Raw genomic sequence first — 24,287 nt, 5'->3', positions numbered from 1 at the left:
AGGAGCTTAATAATAATAATAATAATAATAATAATAATAATAATAATAATAATAATAATAATAATAATAATAATAATAATAATAATAATAATAATAATAATAATAATAATAATAATAATAATAATAATAACGATATTAATTGGTACGTGAAGTCTGGCAGAAGTACCTGTCTTAATTAAGCTGTACAGACAATATGACAACAAGACTGATAATAATAACAACAAAAATAACAAAAACAATAACTGTATGAAGAACAAGAAGAAGAACACATTAAGAAGGCCTTCATAACAAAATTTGGCGCTCGTCAATCTTGTTCCTTATTGTTCTTTTTTTTCTTCTTCTTCATTTTACAGTTGTTGACTTGACAAGTAACAACCACTCCTCTCTTACTCCCCCTTCCCCTCCTCCTCTCATTCCCCTGCTCCTCTCATTCCCCCCCTACCCCCTTCCCCCTCCTTCCATTTTCCTTCCTTCGTCATTGGGACCACGTAACACATGCTGTAGTGTACGTCTATTTGTACACGAGATAGATTGAGGAGGAGGTCTAGGTCACACACACACACACACACACACACACACACACACACACACACACACACCACTAACAGAGACACGCATAAGCACTAGTTGTCAGCTAAAAGAAAAATAACAAAAAATACTAACGATCGGAGTGCTTTCATCCCTAATTAAATTTGTCAATAATCATCATCATCATCATCATCATCATTATAGGGTCAAATATGTTTATGAAAACAAGCGTGGTGGCATTTAACAAGTTATAATTACGTTAGTTGAGGAGTTAACATATACCTGGAGTTAGTTAGTTAGTTTGCTGTGTATTAAGTTGTCTATGAAGTCAAATTGTATGCCGAGGTAATTGACACAGTGTCCAACTATGTTACAGAGGAGGAAGCTGACGTGTTGACACTATACTGAGTCACTAACATGGTAAATAAACTTCACTCGAGCGAGGCGTTGACTCACTACCGCTACATGATGTCATAATATATATTTTCCTGACTGGCCATAAATAATCAGGAACAACATCATAATACATATAAACGAGCAGCTTCGCATATAACCTAAACTAACCTAACCTAACCTAACCTAACCTAACCTAACCTAACCTAACCTAACCTAACTAAACTAACCTAACCTAACCTTCTTTAATTATAATTCGGTAATCAGATGATAACATGAAACAAAACAAATTTTACGATATACAAATTAATTTCCATTAAGTTATAGCAACAAAAACATGTATGTATGTATGTATGTATGTATGTATGTATGTATGTATGTATGTATGTATGTATGTATGTATGTCCCCTAGCCTCCCCACCATCAATTCTTACACACACACACACACACACACATTATCTATTTACTTAAACCTCGTTAATAAAAACTAAAAAAAAAAAAAACTTGATTAACTCGTTAAAAAAATACTTTCTTGGTAAGCATAATGTAATTAAGAGGATAAAAGGTAATTAATTAGGGTCTTTTATGTCAGTGTGTTGCAACTTCTCTTTGATGAATTAACTAGAAAATTGTATGTTAATTTTATCCAATCAAATTGAGTAGAAAAAAGAAGTGGATTTATATATACGGTATAAGAATATCTCCCTCCTACTGTCTCTCTTACAGAACACAATATATCTCCCTTCCCCAACCTCTCCCGCCTCCACCTCTTCCTCCTACACCCAACCAACACATCATATTTCCCTTCTCTTCCAACTCCTTTTCCTTCTTTTGCTCCTCCTCCCATTACCAAACACACACACACACTCTCTCTCTCTCTCTCTCTCTCTCTCTCTCTCTCTCTCTCTCCCTCTCTCTCTGTCTCTCTCTCTCGTCTCACAGGAGCGATATAAACATCAGCCTCCATCCAGCAGTTTTATCTAAGTCTCTTGAACCTTCAATAGAATTACTTACATTTTCAAAAGGACTAAATCTAATCACATCTGGGGTATAAGTCAATTTCTCGTGGGCTTTAGAGCAATGTTTTTTTGTCTGTATGTCTGTCTGTGCGTATGTGTGTCTGGGTGTGTGTGTATGTGTGGGTATATCTGTATATCTGTCTGTCTGTCTGTCTGTTTGTCTGTTTGGGTGTGTGTGTGTTTGTTTTGTCTGTCTCTTTGTTTGTGTACCCGTGTTTGTTTGGAAGAAAGTTATGCCCAGCCTCACTTTCCCAATCAATACACTGTCTGTCTGTCTGTCTGTCTGTCTGTCTGTCTGTCTGTCTGTCTGTCTCTCTGACTGTCTTTTTACCTCTCCGTCTACCAGTGAAAAAAACAAATCAACCTTTGCCTCATCCTTTCAATCCGCCCACTGTCTATCTATCTCTGACTATTTACCTGTCTACCTGTCTATTTCTGTCCACCTGTCTACCTGTCTATTTCTGTCCACCTGTCTACCTTTCTACCTGTCTGTCTGTCAATTACAAAAAAACTTAAGCTTCCCCTCGTCTTTTCAATCCCTACACAGATCACCCATGAAAAAAAAAATATGTAGAGGGAAAAATGACATCAAAAAGAAAATTCAAACTTAATTTTTTCAATCTCATCGCTACAATTCTTTCACCTGGCGACCCTGTTCTTGTACCGTATACTCTGTACCGTTCAACTTTTACACTGTACCGTTAATCCTTTAAAGTGTACCGTTTACTCTTTTAATAATGTACCGTTTTTCGTTTTGTTTTCATTGTTTTCTCTTTCTCTTACTACACCTTTCTCTCTCACTCTGCCATGCTTTCTCTCTCTCTCTCTCTCCAAAACATCTGAAACCAACACCTGATTCTACCAATTAAGTAAACATACCTGGTACCTGGGCCAGAGGAGAGCAATTAACACCCAATTCTGTTCACAACTGGGATGGAAATTGGTGGGGGTTGGTGGGGATAGAAAGAGGGTTTTAAGGGGGATGTAACTGGGTGTAAATTGGAAGGTGTAAAGTTGTAGATGGGTGTAAATTGGTATAATTGGGTATAGTAAGGCTGTAGATGGGTGTAAATAGGTGTAATTGGGTGTAATTGAGAGCTGTAAGGCTGTAGATAGGTATAAATAGGTGTAAATGGGTGTAATTGGGAGGTTTTAGGCTCTAGATGGGTATAAATAGGTGTAATTGGGTGTAATTGGGAGGTGTAAGGCGGTATATGGATGTAAATAAGTGTAATTGGGTGTAATTGGAAGATGTAAGGAGGTTTTAGGCTCTAGATGGGTATAAATAGGTGTAATTGGGTGTAATTGGGAGGTGTAAGGCGGTATATGGATGTAAATAAGTGTAATTGGGTGTAATTGGAAGATGTAAGGCTGTAAATGGGTTTAAATAGGTGTACCTAGATGTATTTTGGAGGCGATAAAACCAGGTGGAGAGAGAGAGAGTGAGAGAGAGAGAGAGACAGAGACAGAGACAGACAGAGAGAGAGAGAGAGAGAGAGAGAGAGAGAGAGAGAGAGTCGTATAAATATCCGCACATTACTCACTCATATTTGACTTACACACGTAGTATAGAAAATGAATTCATATTAAATTTACATAATATACTGAGTTCTTGACATAAATGCTTTGTAAAATTTGCAAGACACTCAGGTTGGATTTTCCTTGATGTTGAGTAATGCAAATGAATCAGGCTGTGCAATTGACATATTCACGGTTTGTTCTGTAATATTTATTTAAATTTCCTTTTAGAATTTCAGTAATATTAATGTAATCTAATTTATCAGTCTTGGGTTCAGTTGGTACATTATGAAATATGGATTATTATTATTATTATTATTATTATTATTATTATTATCATTGTTGTTATTGTTGTTGTTGTATCGTCAAAAAAACATCCAACTGACAGATTCTAATACGTTTTTACACATCACAACACATCCTTACGCATTTTAGCCTTTCCTAAAACGTTCTAACACATTGTAACCCTAACATATTCTAACAAATCCTAACACATTCTAACACGTCCAAGAACATTGTAACACATTCAATGTACAATCTCATACATCTTAGCAAATCCTAACACAAATAACACATTCTAACACATTCAAACATCTTCTAACACATTTTACCACATCCTAACACACATTCATGCACGTTTCCCCCGTCCTCATTACAACTTCCTCCGGATATCTAAATAGAGAGAGACAACGGACCCTCTTTCCTCCTATTCCGGAATTAATGTGAAGTTTATACCGGCTGACTGACGGTAGTGGTATTAATATTATAATTAATTTCTCGCTGGGAAACCTTTGTCTTTTAACGGATATTTCCACCTTTATTTCATAGTATGGGGAAGGGGGGAGGGGACCAAGGGGTGGGGTGAGGTGGGGAGGAGATGGGAAGGGAAGGGAGGGGAGGGGGGGGTGTTGGGGAGGCGGAGGCAAGTTAGGAGGGGGCAGAAGGTGGGAGAAGGAGGGGATTATGACGTTGTTTTGAGAGATATCAGACTATTTTGTATTGAAGTAACTAACTAAACCAAATTAACAAAACTACTAACTAACATATTTAACATTAATAATTTATAACCCCATCTAAGAGACTCAACTCACTATATATCTAAGAAACTTGGCAATATACACTCATATTCACTCCCTTAGCTAACACAACCTTGATATAATTAACCTCCCACCTCCCTTCCCCCATCTCGTCGTCCTTCCGTCCGTCCGTCCGTCCCTCCCCCCCCCTCCCTCCCTCCCCCCTTTCCTCCTTAACTTAAATAATATGAAATAACGACGAAACTTTTTGTTATGAATATTGTGAGACGAGAAAACTGTTATCAAAGACTCAGAGAGGAAATTGGCGTTGCGAAATTGGACATGGTGGTTTGTATTCACTTTTATACGGTGGCGTGACTGATGGTGACATTGTAGCCGGGAAACACGAGTATAATAGAGGGGTAGGAGAGGTAGATAGGGAAAAGGAATATAGAAACGAACGAAAGAGAAAGAAGGAGTAAAAGAGAGAGAGATATACACGAGTGAAAGTGAAAGGTAAAGCTGTTGAAAGAGAGAGAGAGAGAGAGAGAGAGAGAGAGAGAGAGAGAGAGAGAGAAATCCTATGTCCCGTTGATTTAGATGTATTGTGTAAATTAAATTGGAAACATATATGAAAGTTTTAAATAGAGTTACGTGTGAACGATTCCATTCATGTGTGTGTGTGTGTGTTTAATAATAATAATTAACGGTTTATTGAAAGAGCATGGCAGCCAGAAGGCTAAAAATATACAATTACATAATTGGGGAATGGGTCTCTTGATTTACAAATGATGTGCAAGTAACAAGTGGGCTGTTCTTGTAGCAATCAGTTCGTGCTCGTATGGGCTGGATGCGGTTGAGCAGGTGTGTGGCCACGTGGCCAGGACAGTACCTTGGGGCAATGCAGGGTTGAGGTCATAGATGACACAACAATTGATCATGACTATAATATATTCACAAGTATACTACATAAAGCACAAGAACAAAATATACCATACAGAAAAATTAGGTCAAATAAGAATGAGCCAAGGTGGATGACCAGAAAACTTAAACATGAGGTCAGGTCAGGTTAGGACAGATCCAGCCACAATCAGTATTGCTGTGTTTTTGAGCTTTTCCAACGAGTTGAAATTGCCACTTTTGTATATCACTTGTGGGTTGATCGTCAATCTTTGCACTGTACTGTTGGTGTGAGGATGTTGATAAATCCAGATGGGAAGGAGGAGATGGGGGAGGGGAGGGCCCGACAGACCAGGCTGGCAACTGTCTTTATGATCAAGAGACCACGGCCGCGTTAGCGGGCAGCGCCGACTACACACGTCCTTACCCTATGAAGGCTGTGTGTGTGTGTGTGTGTGTGTGTGTGTGTGTGTGTGTGTGTGTGTGTGTGTTAGTATATGTATATCCATATCTGTCTATAAGCATGTTTATAGATTAATATTTGTTATGAGTGTTTAATGTGTTTCCTCCCTTCTCTCACCATCTTCTTATCCTCCCCTCACCTCCTCTCATTAATCTCTACCACTCTCCCTCCGCCTACATTCATTCACCATTTCCATCCCCTAAACCTTTCCCCTTCCCTCATCAGTACGATTTATCATCTCTTGTATTGGTAAAGCAAAAGAGATTGTTGTTGACGGTTGCGGCGAAGAGAGAGTGAGAGAAAGTGAGAAAGAAAGAGAGAGAGAGAGAGAGAGAGAGAGAGAGAGAGAGAGAGAGAGAGAGAGAGAGAGGATTTATATGTATATTGCGCTAAATAATAATAACCGACTTTTTTTGCCAATTAGGAATAACTTTTTTATTTTTTATATCTACAACGTCATGAATATTGAATTATATACATCCTTTGATTTACTCCTACGCTTGATATTATTTTGATTTGAATGACTAATACACACACACACACACACACTCACACACACACACTCACACACACACACACACTCACACACACACACACACACACACACACACACACACACACACACACACACTCACTCACACACACTCACACACACACACACACACACACACACACACACACACACACACACACACACACTACCCTGAAACTTCAATCACACGGTTGAAAGTTGTGAATGGTGACGCCTAACCAGTATCTAAATAAACCAGTGGGTGGCAAACTGTGGCTTTACTGTGTGGGTGTGTGTGTGTAAGTGCATGTGTGTGTGTGCGTGTGTATATGTATATCTATATGTGTGTTTGTGTATAGGTCTGTTGGTGGGCATGTTTCTAAGAGCTTGAGTATTGTGCATATACAAGTGTATCTAAGTACATAACTACAGATACACCCAGAGATGATGTGTATTTGGGGGTAATTTATATAAGATGATTGTTAGTGTCTTACGTAAGTGGGTATTTATATGCAAATGTGTACAAGTGAGTGAATTTGTATATGTAAGTGTATATATGGGTGTGAATATGTATGTTTTTATTGTGTACACAGGGGTATACAAACAGTTGGTACACATATGTGGGTGTTTTGTGTATGTGGGCAGATGTTTGCTTACTTAGTACATATGCAGAGCCTTTCTCTTACTCTAAACTATAAATTTTCACCAATTAGTCAACTGGGATAATGAGTAAGTTCAAGAAAGATAATTATTGATAAGACATACATGCAGATAAACAGAAGACATTTACATATAATTCAAGTGCTAATTAGTGTTATAGGCGAATGATCAAGCAGCTGCAGGCAAAGTGAAGTTTGCTACAAGTGAGGAAACTACCTGCAGGATCAGTATGGTTCACCTCCACCTGCACAGTGATAAGTTCGGCTCACTGATTTCTCCAGCAAGTGTCTTAGGCGTCCACAATAATTACGTCTGACTTATTACCGTCGATGCTGCCAGTTACCGTCGCTCATGGAAGTAAAACCGAGGATATTAATCTGTGTTGTGTGTTGTTAATACCAAGAGATTTATTTTATGATGTTGTGAATGTTTTCCCACCTTACGTCATCGTTTATCGAGGTGATGAGTAAGGAAAATATTTGTTTACATATTCTGTTAAGAGATGATATAGTGTGCTGATTAAGAATATTATTTCAATTCATATTTTATACTCGATATTCATTTCAGCTTAACGCATGTGGGTATGTGTGTGTGTGTGTGTGTGTGTGTGTGTGTGTGTGTGTGTGTGTGTGTGGGTATGTGTGTGTGTGTGTGTGTGTGTGTGTGTGTGTGTGTGTGTGTGTGTGTGTGTCCCGCCTGGGTTATTCGATGAGGGGTTACAGTAATAGAGGTTTACATTTAAGTTCTGATCATCTAATTCTACAGTGCGCCCGATAATAACCCTACTGGTATACGCCAACATTATTGACCCCGTGGTTTGGACCGTCAATAAGAACGTATCCTATCTGTATAAAACTTCGAATTTTACGCGCTAGTTAACCCCGATTTATGCTCAGAACTACAAAAACAGTTGAAATTATCCAGAAAATACGCATAGGACCGACTGAGTATATACCACAATGCCCATGATTTCAAATGAGGCACAGGGTACACCGCTCCTGCACCACAACAAGTGTATCTATAAGTGGTTAACAAATTTCAGCAACAGTACAAACAGGGCACCAGTGTTACTTAGCCTCAGGCCGGAACTGTTTTGCTGTTAAGCTGTGTGTGAAACAAAATTGTGGTATTTTCGGTTTGCGCCTGTATTGGGGACATTGCTGTGTGTGGGGGTGCACACACACACACACACACACACACACACACACACACACACACTGGAAAAGAATATAGTATAGCCCTCGTGCAAAAAGGTGTATCCGTGAAGTGAGGGAAAGTGAACACTGTACTGAGTAAACTCTGCCAACACACGAACTAAAATATTCACGTTATAACAAATAATCCGGCTCATACACCCAGTATAAAGTAATAAACAAAAACTTTTGGTGAAATTAATGCAATGTTACAAAAAAAGTTTAATTAAAATTGCAATAAGTGTAATGGCTTTAGCTAAACTTGATGTAATTCCAAATAAATTACTTCTATTGAAATAACACTCAGCCACTAACAAAACAGTCCCATTAAGATGTCAACAGAGAAATATTAACTGAGGTAGACCAGAACACAACGAGCAAAACAGAAAACAAAAATATTTATAATTGTTATCCAGAATGACCCACATTTAACGACGCGTAGTGTTGATGTTATCACCCACAGGTTATTATCAGGTATTGTTGTTATATTGGTTAAGGTGCTACAGTTACCAGGGTTACTAAGCACCGATCACTAGGTATTAATTTCTATGACAAACATCTTTTGATAATTCAGAATATGCTGATGTTTTCTAACTCAAAGGTTGGAAAAAAAGAAACAAACAAACCTTTTTTTTTTAATTTACAGTGACAATATTAGAAAAAAACTGGCATTAAGTCGAAAGAAATAATTTTTTTCTCGAAAGTCTTCAAGTTTTTCTATTATGTGTATAAGTTACGTTCACTAAACCTGAATTAAATTTTAATACAAAACTCAAGTCGTATTTTTTAATATTATGTCTCAGAGTCGTAAATAAATTATTCTTTACAATACTCATAAAAGAGCTCGAGTAAAATACAAACGCATGAATATTTTTTTTATCTTATTTTTGTAGCTTTTAGATGAAGTAGCTACAGAGTTATTATGTTTAATATTTATTCCAAAAAATCTTAAGAACGAAACAGTAAAGCTAATATTTGTTATAGCATTTTAACTGTACTTGAAAGCCTTTATAAATGTTCAATTCTAAATAAACTAAGTATTAAATAACATAAATAAATACATGACGAAATAAATATTACAAATTTTATTATGAATCTACACATATAAAAGATACGATGAATTTACACTGGGAAAATAAAATAAGGCATAAAGTAAAGAACCAAATTGGATGAAAAAATAAATATAAAAATGAGGAAAACAGAAAAGGTGAAAATAATTGACGGAATAAATCTTAAGAAACAATGAAGAAAACTTACGATTAATTAAGAACATAGAAAATATTGTTTTATTTAATATGTGTGTGTGTGTGTGTGTGTGTGTGTGTGTGTCATCCTGCATTATGGCTTGAAAGCGTAAAGAAAAATGTTATATAAAAAACTTAAGAAAAGAGTTATTGTTAATGAAGATATAATAAACAAGAGAGAAAAGGTGACGTTAATGACGGCAACGCCAGCTATTTAATTCACTCAGGTATCATTAAGCACTAAAAAATACAATGTTTATTCATGTAATTTACGGTTATCAAGAAAATTTAGGCAACGGGTGTGTGGGAGTTGTATGTTTTGACAAAGTTTAAGTTGTGCTGCTTACCGGAGGCATTGTAGTCTTCATGATGTCATCACACACGCGTTCACTTGATACTCATTATGCAACAATGTACAGTATATTTATAAGTTTATATATCACTTTTTACTGTATGATTATGTTCAATGGTGTCAATTGTAACTATATAAAGGAATATATGTAATTAGCACACTTCGGGTTGCGTTGAGAGCGACAAGTCTCAACCCCACTATTTTACTTGTTTAAATTGTGTTCAGTCTTTTCATCTACTGGATTTCACTTCTTATATATCTACGAATGTTTTTTCCACCAATATTTTATGAAGATGTCACAACAGTAGTTAATACAAGTAATTTAAAAGGAATTATATGAGAGGCGCGGACAACTTACGATCAACACATAGCTCCTACGTCCAGCCTAATGGGTGATACACCTTTATCTTAAATACTGATTTTCTTTTTTTGCTACTCAACAAAAAGAGACAAAAACAAATAAGGAAAAAAATTAATAATTGCAAATTGTAATAATTAATAATAATTGAATACAAGATATGTACTGTAAGAACTGAGGAGCAATATAAATAATTGAAAACTGTTAAGACTCGATCAAACGTACTAACATAACATGATTTTTTGGAGAACCTAAGTGTATTTATTTAACTTGATGTAACTTACGCGTGTATCTATAGCTGAAATTATATCGTTTTATGCATATAATAAAAAACAATAATAATTATTACGATGATGATCGTATTTAATTTTATCATCATTACTGTATTGTCGTAGTGTCAGGTTACCAGCACTAGGAGAAAATACATGCATTCCTATGACACGTACGTGCTTATACGTTTGGTATTGCTTAAATCATATTATATTAATACAGTTTAGTGAGTGTTACCCTTAGGTTTAAATATATTTTACTTTAGGACATAACAGGTACACACTACGCTATGTGTACATGTCTCTCTTCCCTTGTCACCTTTGCTCATAAACAGACTATGGACGCGGCCTTTAATTATCCCCCGGGTTGGCACTCTAACAAAAAAAAGAGCCAAATAGAAGCCACTGTGTATGCATTATTAGTATTCAGCAATCTGTTGAGAAAGCTACTTGGTAGGGCGTTCAATAGATGGCCCGCTATACGCTCTGAGAAAATATTACACCTAGTTGTGTTGTTTATGCCTGATCTTTCCCGTCTTTCATATACCTGTAGTCTGGCTAAACACGGTGCTCACTGCTCACGACAAAAGCCCCTTCGTTTTTCTCACAGAACTCGGAAAAGGCAGCATAATAATTCCAGTCGCAGCGTGCACACACAGACATGGCTGGCGCCTCAAGGAAGATAAATGGCTGATTTTTAATTATTCATTGGCTGCAGCACTCCCACAATGTACCTACTAACGCGTGATTTTACTGAATACCTAAAATGAGAAGTTTCCATGGCTTGTGTTTCGGTTGCAGAATTACCTTATACGTAAATATTTGTCTTCACAGGACAGATAACACAGGTATGATAATTTTATATATTTTGTTCTCATAATTTAGTGTGTGCACCATATCGTGAAACCAATTTCCGAAAGTAAGAGTTACTTAAAGAATCTGTGTAACTACTGTACATGTTTTCTGAACGTTACCGCATAATATGAATATTACGCGCCACGCCCACAAAACCTGTAAACCTTTTAGTCTCCCAGTTGAAACATCCGTCCTCTAATCACTTCAGGAGACCCGAATCTTCCGTTTTTTATGTCGCATCACCGGAGAAACTCGGGTATAACTGTCTGATTGCAGATGAAGCGTTCAAGATCCGTTGTGACTAATGTTGAAAACTTCAATTGTAATTACTGTTAGGGTAATTGTCAATATAAGGCAGGGTAGAGCTTACAGTGAGAATGAGGTATCATTGACGTCGTGCCGAGAGATGCCAGGAGGTGTTAACTGAGGCTGAAGTCACCTCTTTTTCACATATGAACATCAGAGAATCTGATGTTCATGGTGAAATTGTTGTAAGAATGTTAATTAAAAAGTAATTTATTATCCTGAAGGGAACTATCGCGCCACGTATTTTTGAGACGTCAGGGTTACGTTCCTGAAAACGCGACGTTATACGAAACAAAGTTAAGCGGATCAATTTTCTCCATAATAATAGATAAAATACGGAAGTTACGTTCCTGAGTCTCCCTGATCTGTCGTCCAGTAAGGGTACAATAGACTATGCATCCTCCACCGCCAGTGTACCACGAACTTCTGAACGGAACTGTACATGTATGGATACAAGTACAGGTACGGATACAGGTACAGATACAGGTACAGATACAGATACAAGTACAGATTAACAAAGTAATATCTTATCAAATTACATTGGAAAACAGATACTGAGTCAACCTGTTATTGAGAGCTACTCACCTACCTATCCAAAGTCAAGAAAATTAATCGCTTCTTAACTCATTTCATGTATTCACCAATCACAACCCTAGAAAACAGATGACTAAGCAACTCTTTCCATTTATCCACCAACCACCACACTCCAAAATAACCCCACCTGTCAGTCACGCCACATATCCACCAATCACCGCTCCAGAAAATAAATGACCAGTCAAATCCCCCTCACGTAGGCTGGCCTGGAACCTGACCAAAATACCTGCGAGCTGAACGTCCTCACCTGTAATTAATCTTCCCTTTGATGACCACCGGACGCCTCCTCCTCGTCACCAACCGGTTTATCGAGTACGGTTTTAGTAGCTGTGTTTTTTTTAAGGTTTTTAATTTAAGAAACACACACACACACACACACACACACACACACACTTACACACACACTTACACACACACATACACACACATACACAACTTTCCACTCCATATACTCTGCTTTAAGAGTTGTGATCCCTCTAGACCTGACCCACTGACCTCAAATAAAAGGTTGAGCTCAAGGAATTCTCGTGTTTATCTATTTTTTTTTACATAAGTGTCTGTGTGTGTGTGTGTGTGTGTGTGTGTGTGTGTGTAAATAACTCACTATTCCCAGTCCTCTCCCACTTCACCATGGAGGAAGTTTAGTGTAAGTGGTGTGAGAGAGAGAGAGAGAGAGAGAGAGAGAGAGAGAGAGAGAGAGAGAGTATTTGGATTATGGGCTGATCTTCAATTGCCTTCGTTTATATCAACCCTTAAAGGAGGAGTGAGGAGATAATGGAAGAAGAGGGGGAGTGAGGGAGAGGAAAGGAAGGGAGTTAGAGGGAATGAAAAAATAATGAAATAGGGGAAGTCTCTCTCTCTCTCCCTCTCACGATGAAAACATTTTAATTAAATTTTGCTGCTGTGACTCAGATTTTTCTTTTATTCTTTTCCTTGTTGCATCTTATTCATCTCACTCTCTCTATCCTATTCGTTATAAGATAAATTTTCGGCCCGTTTTCTTCTTCTTATCTTTACTTTCTCTTTTTTTCCCTTCCTCCATCTTCCTTTACCTTGCTCATTCTTCTTCTTTCCTCCTTTTTGCTCTTCCTCCTCGTTCTTCTTCCCTTTATTACCCTTTCCTTCTTCCTTCACTTCCTTTTCATTGTTTATTCTTCCTCATCATGTCTCTTTTACTTCCTTTATTCTTCTCTTCCTCCCCCCTTTCTTCCTCGTTACCAGACCTACCATCCTGGCTTTGTTCACTACAATGGCAATACTGTATCCAAAATTTCCTATGGTGGAGGGAATCAGACAACCAATTAGCCAGATAGCCAGCCTGTCAGTAAGTCAGCCGCCAGTTTAGCCAGTGACGTGAATGTGATGTTTCTAATCCAAACTCTCAACAATAAATGACAAATCAAACCTCAGTACGGTACAAAATGGCGCCGATTTTGTACTGAGACTAACGACACCAGACATGTTCAAATACTCCCAAGTAAAAGAAAAATTGTCTGTGTATGTATGTATGTATGTATATATGTCATTAGAGAATCTTTAACTATATACGTGCCAGGGCATCCACTCATTGTATATACTCGTATATATGTGTGGACTGTCATATGTCATCCTCTCGAGTCAGCGTGACAAGCCCTGGAGTGTCATATCTCATGTCAAGTGGCTTTATAAGAGTCTGTCATAACAAACCACGCCCACGTCTTGAAGATAAACCAATTAGAATGCGAACCTCCAGTGACGTCACCCAAGGGAAATGTTGTGATTGGTGTCGAGTCTTTGTTATGGTTGTAGGTTTGGAGGTTCTATACACCTCTCTTGTAGTTCACGTCACGAGTTCAATTTCCTAGACAGTAATGGGAGGAAGGACTTAAAACATAAAAGAATATCCAGGAAGAAGTGGAGGAGGTGGGAGGAGATAGATGGAGAGAATATCAAATAAAGAGAGAAAGGAAAGATAGATAAAAAAAGAGAGGGGAATGATAAACAGATAGGTAAGGATTGATCGATTTGAGACAAAGAGAGACAGAGAGAGAGAGTCTTTGTCACTAACTTCCTGTCTCATTCCTCTTCTTCACCTCACCTCCCCTCGCCTCAAGCCCACACTGATTGGTCTTCAATTAGAATATGACTCCAATGTATGTGATCCACTGACCTATATATACTGCAAATGAATATGATGTATTTCCTTCTTTGTGTACGAACCTCTGTCCTGCACGGCAGTGAACAGTGGCGTTACCCACATGAATCTGACCTATATATAGTGTCAATGAATATGATGCATTCTTTGTGTACGAACCCCTGTCCTGTTGGCAGTGAAAAGTGACATTACCCACATGAATCTGACCGACGTATATGTGTGTATGTGTGCGTGTGTGTAAGTATATGTACATGTATATGTGTATGTACATATGTATATGTATGTATATATGTGTGTGTGTGTGTGTGTACATATATGTATATGTACTGTCAATGAATATGATGCATCTCTTTGTGTACGAACCTCTGTCCTGCATGGCAGTGAACAGTGACATTACCCACATGAATCTGACCTCTATACATTTATAGCTGTTAATGAATATGATGTATTTCTTTGTGTATGAACCTCTGTCCTGCGTGGCAGTGAGAAGTGATACCACCCTCAGTGTCAAGACCTGACTGAATTACTCAGACTAGGCAAACTGTACTACAAGCTTTGTCAATAAATTTGTTAAACTAAAACCCTCACCTCTCACTCCCTCACCTCTCCCCCCTCACGTTTCCTTTCCTCACCTCTCCCTCTTCCTCTCACTTCTGCCTCTCCTCTTCCTCCCCTTATCTCCTTTCTTCCCCTCTCTCCTTCCCTTCCTATGTCCTTTCAACTGCACTCATTCCCTATTTCTCTTTACCTGTTGCTCTCTCCTTTTTTTCCCTTTTAATCTCTCTGTTTTCCCCATCCTTCTTCTCTTCCCCCTCTTCCCCCCATCTCCTCTTCCCCTGCATTAGGCGCCTTGGTGAAGTGCCTTATATGTGTGTGTGTAATAATAATAATGATAACAATAATAATCAAGAAGAAATGATTGGAAAAAGAAGGGAAATAATAGACAAGGTACAAAATACAAATCAAGGAAAATATACACGAAAACAAATAAAGGCGAAATGAAAAGAAAAAAAACGTGTAACTAAACACCTAGAAGAAATGTTTATGATTAAGGAAAAAACCCAACAAAATTGAGTCTCTATGTTTATCTTGGTTTGGGAGGGTGTTGGGTATGTCTGACTGTGAGAGCTTCAGTGTCTCTTTAGCCTTGGCGAGGGGAAGACGGTCGAAGACGTTCACCAGCTCAACTCACCCCTCATTCTCACTCACTCACTGCCCTCCACGTGCGTGTTACCATAGTGAGCTTCCCCCTCTCTCTCTTTCTCTCTCTCTCTTCTCCGTCTCCCTCATCATAGGAGAAAGAAGATATTTGGAAGTGAGAGACAAGTCAGGTAAGATGAATGGTTGTTAGTAAGATCTGATCACACCTTCACGTTAATTGAGGTTGAGTGAGAGTTGAGCTGTATACTCACTCACTCACTCCTTCCTTCTCTCTCACTTACTGTCTCACTGACGGATAATGTTCAGTATTAAATATTAAAAAAAAATTTAATTCCTTGAAATTTACTCCACAGGTACAGGAAGCCGACACAAACTGCCATAACCATGACACACAACACTGTATGGTTGCTATGGTTACCGGTAGCGTTGTTTATGCTTACATCAGCAGCAGTGGCACCAGATGATTATGACATCACCCCATTGGAGGACCCTCTGCAGCCTATCTGGAATCGCCTGGACTCCCTCTCGTCAGATATGGTCAATGGCTTCATGACCCAGAGAGAGAGCCTATCTCAGATGCAGTCGAAATTAGAGGAGAAATTCGGAGCTCTGATGTCACGGGTCACCCTCAAAATGACAGCCATTAATAATATGATAATGAACAATCAGGGACAGGTAGACAACAAGGTGATCCAGATGAACAGTACTCTGACGTCGTGGCTGCATAACTTCTACCAGGATCACATGTTGGTCGACTCAGAAGAACGTATGCAGAAGATAGAACAGCATGTGGACGTCAAAGTGGCAGGTCTGGAGAACAGAATCGACAGCGCATTGGGGGCCTTGGAAGGTCGAGTGAGAACGACCTCTGGCAGCAACAGCACCCCAGTCGGCGGCACTATACCCTCGGGCTCCACAGCTGACATGGAACGAAGGATCATAACCCAAGTAACGAGTGCAGTGACTTCCTTGGAGACTGGTGTGAGGGAACAGCTGACTGGACTCACTCAGAACGTGGACACCATCAACACACATGTCACCAAGATCAACGAGAGGATGTCGCTGGGGGGCGGGGAAGTAGAAGGAGAGTCCGGTGGTGAATCTGGCTTTTGCAGGACCCTGGAGGATAAGGTCTCCGAGCTATTGAACAACGGAGGATCACAAGGCACCTGTTCCTGTCTGAGCCAAGAGGTATGTTGATCTTTATGTTTAGTAGTAGTGATGATGGTGGTTGTAATAATGGTAGTAATAGTGGTTGTACTGGTAGTTTCTTTGACTTCTTTCTCTTTTTTCTTCTTCCTCTTCCTCCCAAACACTCTTCAAAATGAATGAGAATCATATCGAACGAACGCCAGACATAAATTAACAAACACAATATATATATATCAGCTAAAACAACAACACGCCTACGGACTCCATTCCTATGACGTAACTGCTGACGTCACAGGTATGGGCGTGCCAAGCAGGGAATTCACCTATCAATCTAGTGCCGGATTTCCCAGAGACACGACACGGGAATGTACTTAGCTGGTCTACTCAAAATGACATCAAAATTACGCAGAGACTCGACAATTAGTTAGTGCCTTTCAACATGTTCATTTAGTTACAAATATGAGATAAAATAGAGACGAAAATAGTATCTAATATTATTATCTTTTGATCTTTTGTTAATTTTGTTGGATGACCTGAAGATTAGGGGCTTTAATCGTCAGGTGAAATTAATTAGGGTGATCCAATGAAGTCTATATACCTGTAATAGTATATTATTACCTGTTAATGTGTATACCAACGCCAGATATGTGACTCAGGGAAGCCATACAGGTATACAAATAATAGCCCACATCCCTCTTGTTTACAGTGACCTACCTCCCTCTTGTTTACAGTGCCCCACCTCCCTCTTGTTTACAGTGCCCCACCTCCCTCTTGTTTACAGTGCCCCACCTCCCTCTTGTTTACAGTGCCCCACCTCTCAATTGTTTACAGTGCCCCACCTCCCTCTTGTTTACAGTGCCCCACCTCCCTCTTGTTTACAGTGCCCCACCTCCCTCTTGTTTACAGTGACCTACCTCCCTCTTGTTTACAGTGACTCACTTCTTCCTTGTTTACATTTGTCGACATGTGGTTCGCCAGCCACTGTGTTTACCAAGTGTCCAATTGTGCTTCCATCCATCGTTTATTGTTTCTTCTTGTCCTTTCTTTCATTCTTATCTCTTCTTCTTCTTCTTCTTCTTATTATTATTATTATTATTTTGTACAGTGTTGCTTCATATTTTCTTTATCCTGTTTAAAGTATTTTCTTCTTTCCTTTCTTCTTCTTCGTCTTTAACCCTTTTCTTCCTCTCTTCTTTATTCATTTCTTTATTTCATTCATGATTTTTATGTCAGTCTCTTTCTCTCTGACTGTTCATATTGTATTTAGTTATCTCTCTCTCTCTCTCTCTCTCTCTCTCTCTCTCTCTCTCTCTCTCTCTCTCTCTCTCCATTAATCACCTTCACTGATGTTCACAGTCATGGAAAACAGGTTGATAAATCACTCCTAAACTATGGTCATACATTACGAGGTATTCTGAGCCATGATCATTGTCATAGTCTCTATCATAGTCATTTGTCAGGGGCATAGTAATTGTCATAGGCATTTGTCAGAGTCATTGTCACTGTCATAGTTCATTGTCATGGCGAAAGTGTCACAGGTGAGTCATGGCTTAAGTTCAGGTATCACACAACAATTAAGGGAACGTGGGAGGCAATTACCGGAGAGAGAGAGAGAGAGAGAGAGAGAGAGAGAGAGAGAGAGAGAGAGAGAGAGGCTGCACCAGAGGTCACAGTTGCGCCTCAGAGATTCAGATGTCGGGGGCTAGTTTATTGGGCACCCTTTTTACAACCTGTTTAAGGCAAAGTACAAAAACATTACAATTCATGTTTATCTTCTTAAGAGTTAGATGACGGGCGGGTGAGAGTACCTGAGGTGGCCATTGTTTGTGTTAATTACCTGTAGTGGAGGAAGGATGAGTGTACATAGTGAGGATTACCTGTATATGTTTCTGTGTGTATGAAAAAGCATGATAGGTAGAGCTCTAATAATGTCAGGTGCCACCGGGCCTGTCTGTAGGAGGAGGGATGAGGTATGAGGTGTGGAAGGACCCGGGTGGAGTGAGTCGGGTATAGGGATTAAAAGGATCAGTGTTCTCTTGACCTCATAACTTCTTGACCTCGTGACCTCGTGACCTCAAGATCCAAAATAAATATAACTAACCCAAGGACCTCCCAGGATGAATATAATTATGTCCAGTACCTCTTATATTTCCCAACCCTCTACCCCAAATACTTAGTCCTTACTTACTGTATAAAGTTAGATAATTAGTTAGTTATATTATCAAACTAAGTGTAAAAAAAAAGGGGGAAATAAATGTTGATTAATGGTGTTTGTTTTTTTAATATTTACTTCAGATTGTTGGCAATATAACATCAGCGCTCAACAGGGTGATAGATACCCCAGCATTCCTCCCCCGAGACTGTTCTGATCTACACTGGCAGTCCCCTGAGGCTCCTAGTGGTGTGTTCCTGACGTACCCTAACATGGACTCTAAGGTAGAGTGTTGTGATCAAAACTTACCCTATGAACCTTAGGATATTAATTTATGCACTACATTTTTTTTTTGTCAATCACCACACAACGTTTTCTATCAATGCACTAACTATGATAATTTTTTTCTACCTCCCCCTCCCTTTCCCTCCCTTTCCCTCCCCTCACAGAGTCCCGTGTCAGCTTGGTGTGACATGGGTGGGGAAGAGAGTAACAAGGATGAAGGTGGCTGGACTGTTATTCTTAGGAGGCGTGAATCTGACTTTGGACAGGTTCTGTTTAATAGGTGAGTCTTCCTTGTTGTTTCTGTCTCTTTTTGTTTGTCTTTCTATCTGTTTGTTTATATACACTCACTCTCCCCTTTTTCTGTTTCTTTCTCTGTTTGTCAGTGTTTATATACAGTACACACACACACACACACTCTCTCTCTCTCTCTCTCTCTCTCTCTCTCTCTCTCTCTCTCTCTCTCTCTCTCTCTCTCTCTCTCTTTGTTTACGGTTCCATCAAATGACTCGGGCTCAAGGATGTGTGTTTGCCTTCTACAGGTCCTGGGATGAATACCGCCAAGGGTTCGGTGATCCGTCGGAGGGAGAATGGTGGTATGGCCTGGCCTCCATCCACGCCCTCACCTACCGCCAGCCCTACGAGGCCCTATTCCTCCTGCATGACATCGAGCAGGGCAGCTTCTATGCCAAGTACACTACCTTCAGGTATGTTTCTGATCCGGGTCAGTACAGTACCTTCAGGGGTGATCTTGACGATAGTCTACCAGTGGCTTTATCTAATCAACGGGCACAATGGTCAAATGGACACAGGGCTCTTTTACTGTTCTAATGGACACTAGGTCGATCTTATTACATCCCAAGTCTACCCAGCTGGAAATGGGTACCGTACCTATGTTTACAGTTTTGGAAAAAAGGCGGGCAAATTTAATGCTGGCCACACTGCCCCTTTGTGTACCCAAGGCTGTGAATACCTGAAAATTCACCCCCATTTTATTTCACCCTAACCTAAACTAAAGTAATCATTTCTCTTTGTCTTGTTCTCGTCAGGGTGGAAGATGAACTCAATAAGTTCCGGCTGGTGGTGGGAGGCTTCAGCGGGAACGTGACGATTGACTCCCTCGCCTCCAAGCATCACAACAGTCCCTTCAGCACCTGGGACCAGGATAATGACGAGTGGGGGACTGGCAGCTGCGCCGTGAGTAACAGTGGTGGATGGTGGTTCAACGCCTGTCACTATACCACCCTCACAGCGCCCCTCCCCACCTCTAACAATCGTACGGCTAAGACAATCCGATGGAGGACTGATGACGCCTGGCTCGTTTTCAATGACGTTACTGTACAGATCCGCCCTACCAACTACGCTCAGAGATTCAACGCTCAAGACTGAGGTTATGCTTAAGGTTCTTAGATGTAGAGTTATATGTAAACACTAGAAATTACCTTTATGTGAAAACATAATATTTCTATCAGTATTAACTGTTCCAATTATAAGTTAAGAACAACACAATAAACTGAACTGACATTAGGAATAAAATCTTCATTATTATTCAAATTATAATAAAAAACTAAAATAAAGTCGTTTTATGTTTTTCATCACAATTCAGCTGTTTATTTCTCTACTGACCTGACTGATGGATTTTTTTATAGAATAGTTTCACTTAGTCAATAGTCTTTATCTATCCTGTAATTAAAAAGTAGCAGATACTTATATTTTTTCAAGGTTGGGTTAACTCCTCTAATACTTAGTTACTTACTTAAAATAAAAACATATCCTTGTCCATCCTGTAATTAAAAAATAATAGATAATCATTGTACAAATAGGGAGTCATTATAGTTAGTAGTATGGTAGATGTTGTGTATTATTTGCATATATTAATTGATTGGTAATGTTAGCTAATAGTGCGAGATAATAGGGAAGTGTTGATGTACACCCACTAAAAAATTATTCGGCACCCTTACAATATGACACGGGTGCCGAATAATTGTTTTAGTGGGTGTACCTATTAAGAAAAAATAGGCGATATTAATGGGGAAATAGGTGATAAATTAACGTCTATTAGTGCACATAATAGAAAATAATGGACACTACAAATATACTAATGAACGGGAGTTTGTATCCATACCATAAAGAGAAAATGGGCGATAACTGTCCCTTTCCCCCCTTCACCTCCCTTCCCATTAACGTATCCATATAAAACTAATGAACTACACCATTATCTTACTCTGGGGGCGGGCGGGGGACAGGGAGGGTGGTGAGGCAAGTACTTGATGACACGACTGGACAAACACTTGGTAGACTCAGACACCAAGAACTAAGTATGACTGGTAACTAAGAGAGAGGATTATTTTATTTTATTTTATTTTTATTTTTTTTCGTGTTAAGTATTTCGTTAAATGTGTGATTTTGGCAGAGAGAGTGACACACACACACACACACACACACACACACACACACACACACACACATAATGAAAATATATACATATAGACATCCAAGGTCACATGTAGCCCCAGTCAGGTCAAATGTCAGTCGAGGGTCAATGGGACACTTAAAACTAATTTCGTGGATCAGTGATGCGTTTGTGAGGGTTGGTGGTGGTAGTGAGAGAGCGAGAGAGTTGGCATGGGGGAAAGAGGAGAACAGTGTGTGTGTGTGTGTGTGTCGGATCTTCGCCACTTGAGTGTAGATTCTCGGAATATCTTAAGTGGTCCTCGTCTGAGAATTATCATAACCTCTCGCTCAGCCGCTTGAGTGTGTTGATAAAATTATTAAGGGTGAGATGTTATAGTGGTAGTCTCTCTCTCTCTCTCTCTCTCTCTCTCTCTCTCTCTCTCTCTCTCTCTCTCTCTCTCTCGTAATAAAACTGGGCCAGTGAGAGATTAAGGATAATTCCAGTCGGCTTACCCAGAATTATGACAATTTTTGCTTTACACTGCGGCTGATCAGGTCCGTGTGTGTGGTGACGTACTGTATTCTCTATGTTCATATTGTATACAGTGTTATATGACTAGATTTAACTGAAAGAAAAAAAAAACAGCTGTACAAGTTGTAACCACGCACTATTTTCTGTATCAACACACACACACACACGTTGCCAGGTTAACTAGCAATACACAGTACCACCCCATCATCAGGTTATATAAACAGCACTCTCCTCTGTTCTTGTTGAGTTTACAAATAACATCTACATGGTGGTTAAAAGGAGGAGACTAACAACATCTCTGTGCGTTTAAGATACAAGAGACGCTATAGAGAGTAGCCTTTGACACTGTCCTAGCGTACCACACTATATATTCTGTTACTTGTTCTTCAATAGTCATTCTTCTTACTGGTTCGATTTTCACCACATCAGAGAACATAAGATTGTCAGTCATTTTTAATTGTAATTTTTAGATGAGTTTTTACAAGTTTATTGGTTTTATTGTTTTAGCTTATGAGTCCAACAGGGTTTTATTGATGTTTTTATTTGTTTTTTAATTTTTCTGTATCTGTATCGGTTACTGTCCTGTAATTTACCTGTCTAATTTTTGTTCCTGTACTTGTTTATCTACCTGTACTGTTGTTTCAGTCCCTGTACTAGACTAATTACCTGTAACTGTGCTAATTGTATGTTACACCTGTTTTACATACACCTTAAATCTTGCTACATAAATTGAAAATATTAAATACCTTACAAAGTTATCCATTGTAGCAAAATAGAACGAGGAAAGACAGTGATTAAATAAAAAAATATATAAAAAGAACTACTTAATGTTATCACTACCCTAGAGAGCTGTGTTCACCCTCAGTCTACCGTGACATCACCCAGCTGACAAACCGGATTATTCTTATCCAGATGCGATAACTTAGTGTTTAGAAATGTGTAAATGTTCTGGGTATTTAAAGTTTTGGAGGAGGAGGAGGAGGAGGAGGTTACAGGCATTGTGTTGATAGAGGTTTATGGGTGTTGTTATTGGTGCAGCTGTTGTTATCTTTTGTATGTGTTTGTACTATGTTAATGCATGTTTGTAACAGCTAAAGATATTATTATTAGTAATAGGAGTATTGTCGTAGTAGCAGCCGTAATCATAGTAAAGCCAGCAGCAGCAGTAATAGTAGTAATAGAAGTAGTACCAGCAGCAGCAGTAGTCGTAGTAGCAGTTAGTAGTAATAGTAGTAGTAGTGTTGATCCAGAATCCGCACCCAAGAACGCACTAAATATCACCTACATCCTCAAGCAGCCTCAGATAATCGCCATCAGAGGGACCTTTATCCCCCTCAACCTCTGTCTCAATCCAGGATGTTGGGCCTTTCACACTTACGTCACCGTGACCTTTATACACGGTCTCCTTGATTAGCCTGATAACAACCCAGTTACCGAGCAGCCTTTCCCTGTGGTGGGTGGTGGGGGGTGGGTGGGTGTAGATGTGGTGGTGGTGGTGGTGGTGGGAGTATCAATATTCTTCTTCACCCCAGAGGAACTATGATCTTTGTAAGTGGTCTCTTTGGTTAGCCTGACAACCCAGTTTATGGATAAGTGTTTCCCAGTGGTGGTGGTGGTGGTAGGCGTTGGTGTAGGGCTGGTAGTAGTAGTAGTAGTGGTAGTGGTAGGCGTGGTGATGGTGGTAGGCGTTGGTGTAGGTGCTAGGGGTGGGAGGGACAATGGCAATATTCTTCTTTACCTCGGGAGTCCTGTGTCGACACGCCCCAACTGTTCTGTGTTGAGATAATTGGTACAAAGGAACTTCACTTCATATGTGTGTGTGTATGTGTGTGTGTGTGTGTGTGTGTGTGTGTGTGTTACAATAGGTTAAAGGTGTAGTAATTCCCCTGAAAAACTCATAACACCTCACACTACATGACATATACATGTACCTGTAAGTCCTAAGTAATTATTAAGACTATCATAACCTTTATAGCAACAGCAACCCACAGAATACAAATAAATAGAAACCCCAGCTTATTTCACCTGAAGATTAGACGCCCCAGCTTATTTCACCTGATGATAAGGTCACTGACCTGTGCCCTGGTGGGCTAATCCCGTAAAAAAATAACTTGAGGATTGAACACACTAACGCTACCTGGGGATTAGGTTAGGCTTGGTGTTTGATTATCACCTGAAATAATCTAGGGTGTCTAAGCATCAGGTGAAATAAGCTGGGATATGTAATCTTCAGGTAATCCAAATTATTAAACTCAGGAAACAAACTTTACTGTTATTCATGATCCCCTTTTATTCACTAAT

At 39.3% G+C, this 24,287-nt stretch overlaps 1 protein-coding gene across 1 annotated transcript; it reads left to right on the top strand.

Annotated features, from left to right (window-relative positions):
* Window positions 1–15,442: 15,442 nt before the first annotated feature.
* On the top strand, window positions 15,443–22,809 carry LOC121854699 (angiopoietin-related protein 4-like). Its single transcript, XM_042349419.1, has 6 exons — window positions 15,443–15,644; window positions 15,828–16,665; window positions 18,922–19,062; window positions 19,228–19,343; window positions 19,603–19,767; window positions 20,110–22,809. Exons 2-6 carry the CDS (start codon window positions 15,859–15,861, stop codon window positions 20,447–20,449), a joined length of 1,569 nt encoding a protein of 522 aa, XP_042205353.1. The 5' UTR covers window positions 15,443–15,644; window positions 15,828–15,858; the 3' UTR covers window positions 20,450–22,809.
* The last annotated feature ends 1,478 nt before the right edge of the window (window positions 22,810–24,287 follow it).

The sequence above is a fragment of the Homarus americanus genome, unplaced genomic scaffold, assembly GCF_018991925.1.
Source record: "Homarus americanus isolate GMGI-L3 unplaced genomic scaffold, GMGI_Hamer_2.0 scaffold46386, whole genome shotgun sequence".
In the NCBI taxonomy this organism is placed as follows: Eukaryota; Metazoa; Arthropoda; class Malacostraca; order Decapoda; family Nephropidae; genus Homarus; species Homarus americanus.
The sequence above is the reverse complement of the archived record's forward strand: the minus strand, read 5'-3'. Positions and strand labels throughout refer to the sequence as shown.

What these genes read in the sequence shown, in the direction of transcription:
- LOC121854699 (XM_042349419.1), top strand. Translation starts at nt 15,859, where the DNA reads ATGACACACAACACTGTATGGTTGCTATGGTTACCGGTAGCGTTGTTT. An exon ending in GTTCCTGTCTGAGCCAAGAG is followed by an intron (nt 16,666 to 18,921) that starts GTATGTTGATCT and finishes TATTTACTTCAG; the next exon opens with ATTGTTGGCAATATAACATC. An exon ending in ACCCTAACATGGACTCTAAG is followed by an intron (nt 19,063 to 19,227) that starts GTAGAGTGTTGT and finishes CTCCCCTCACAG; the next exon opens with AGTCCCGTGTCAGCTTGGTG.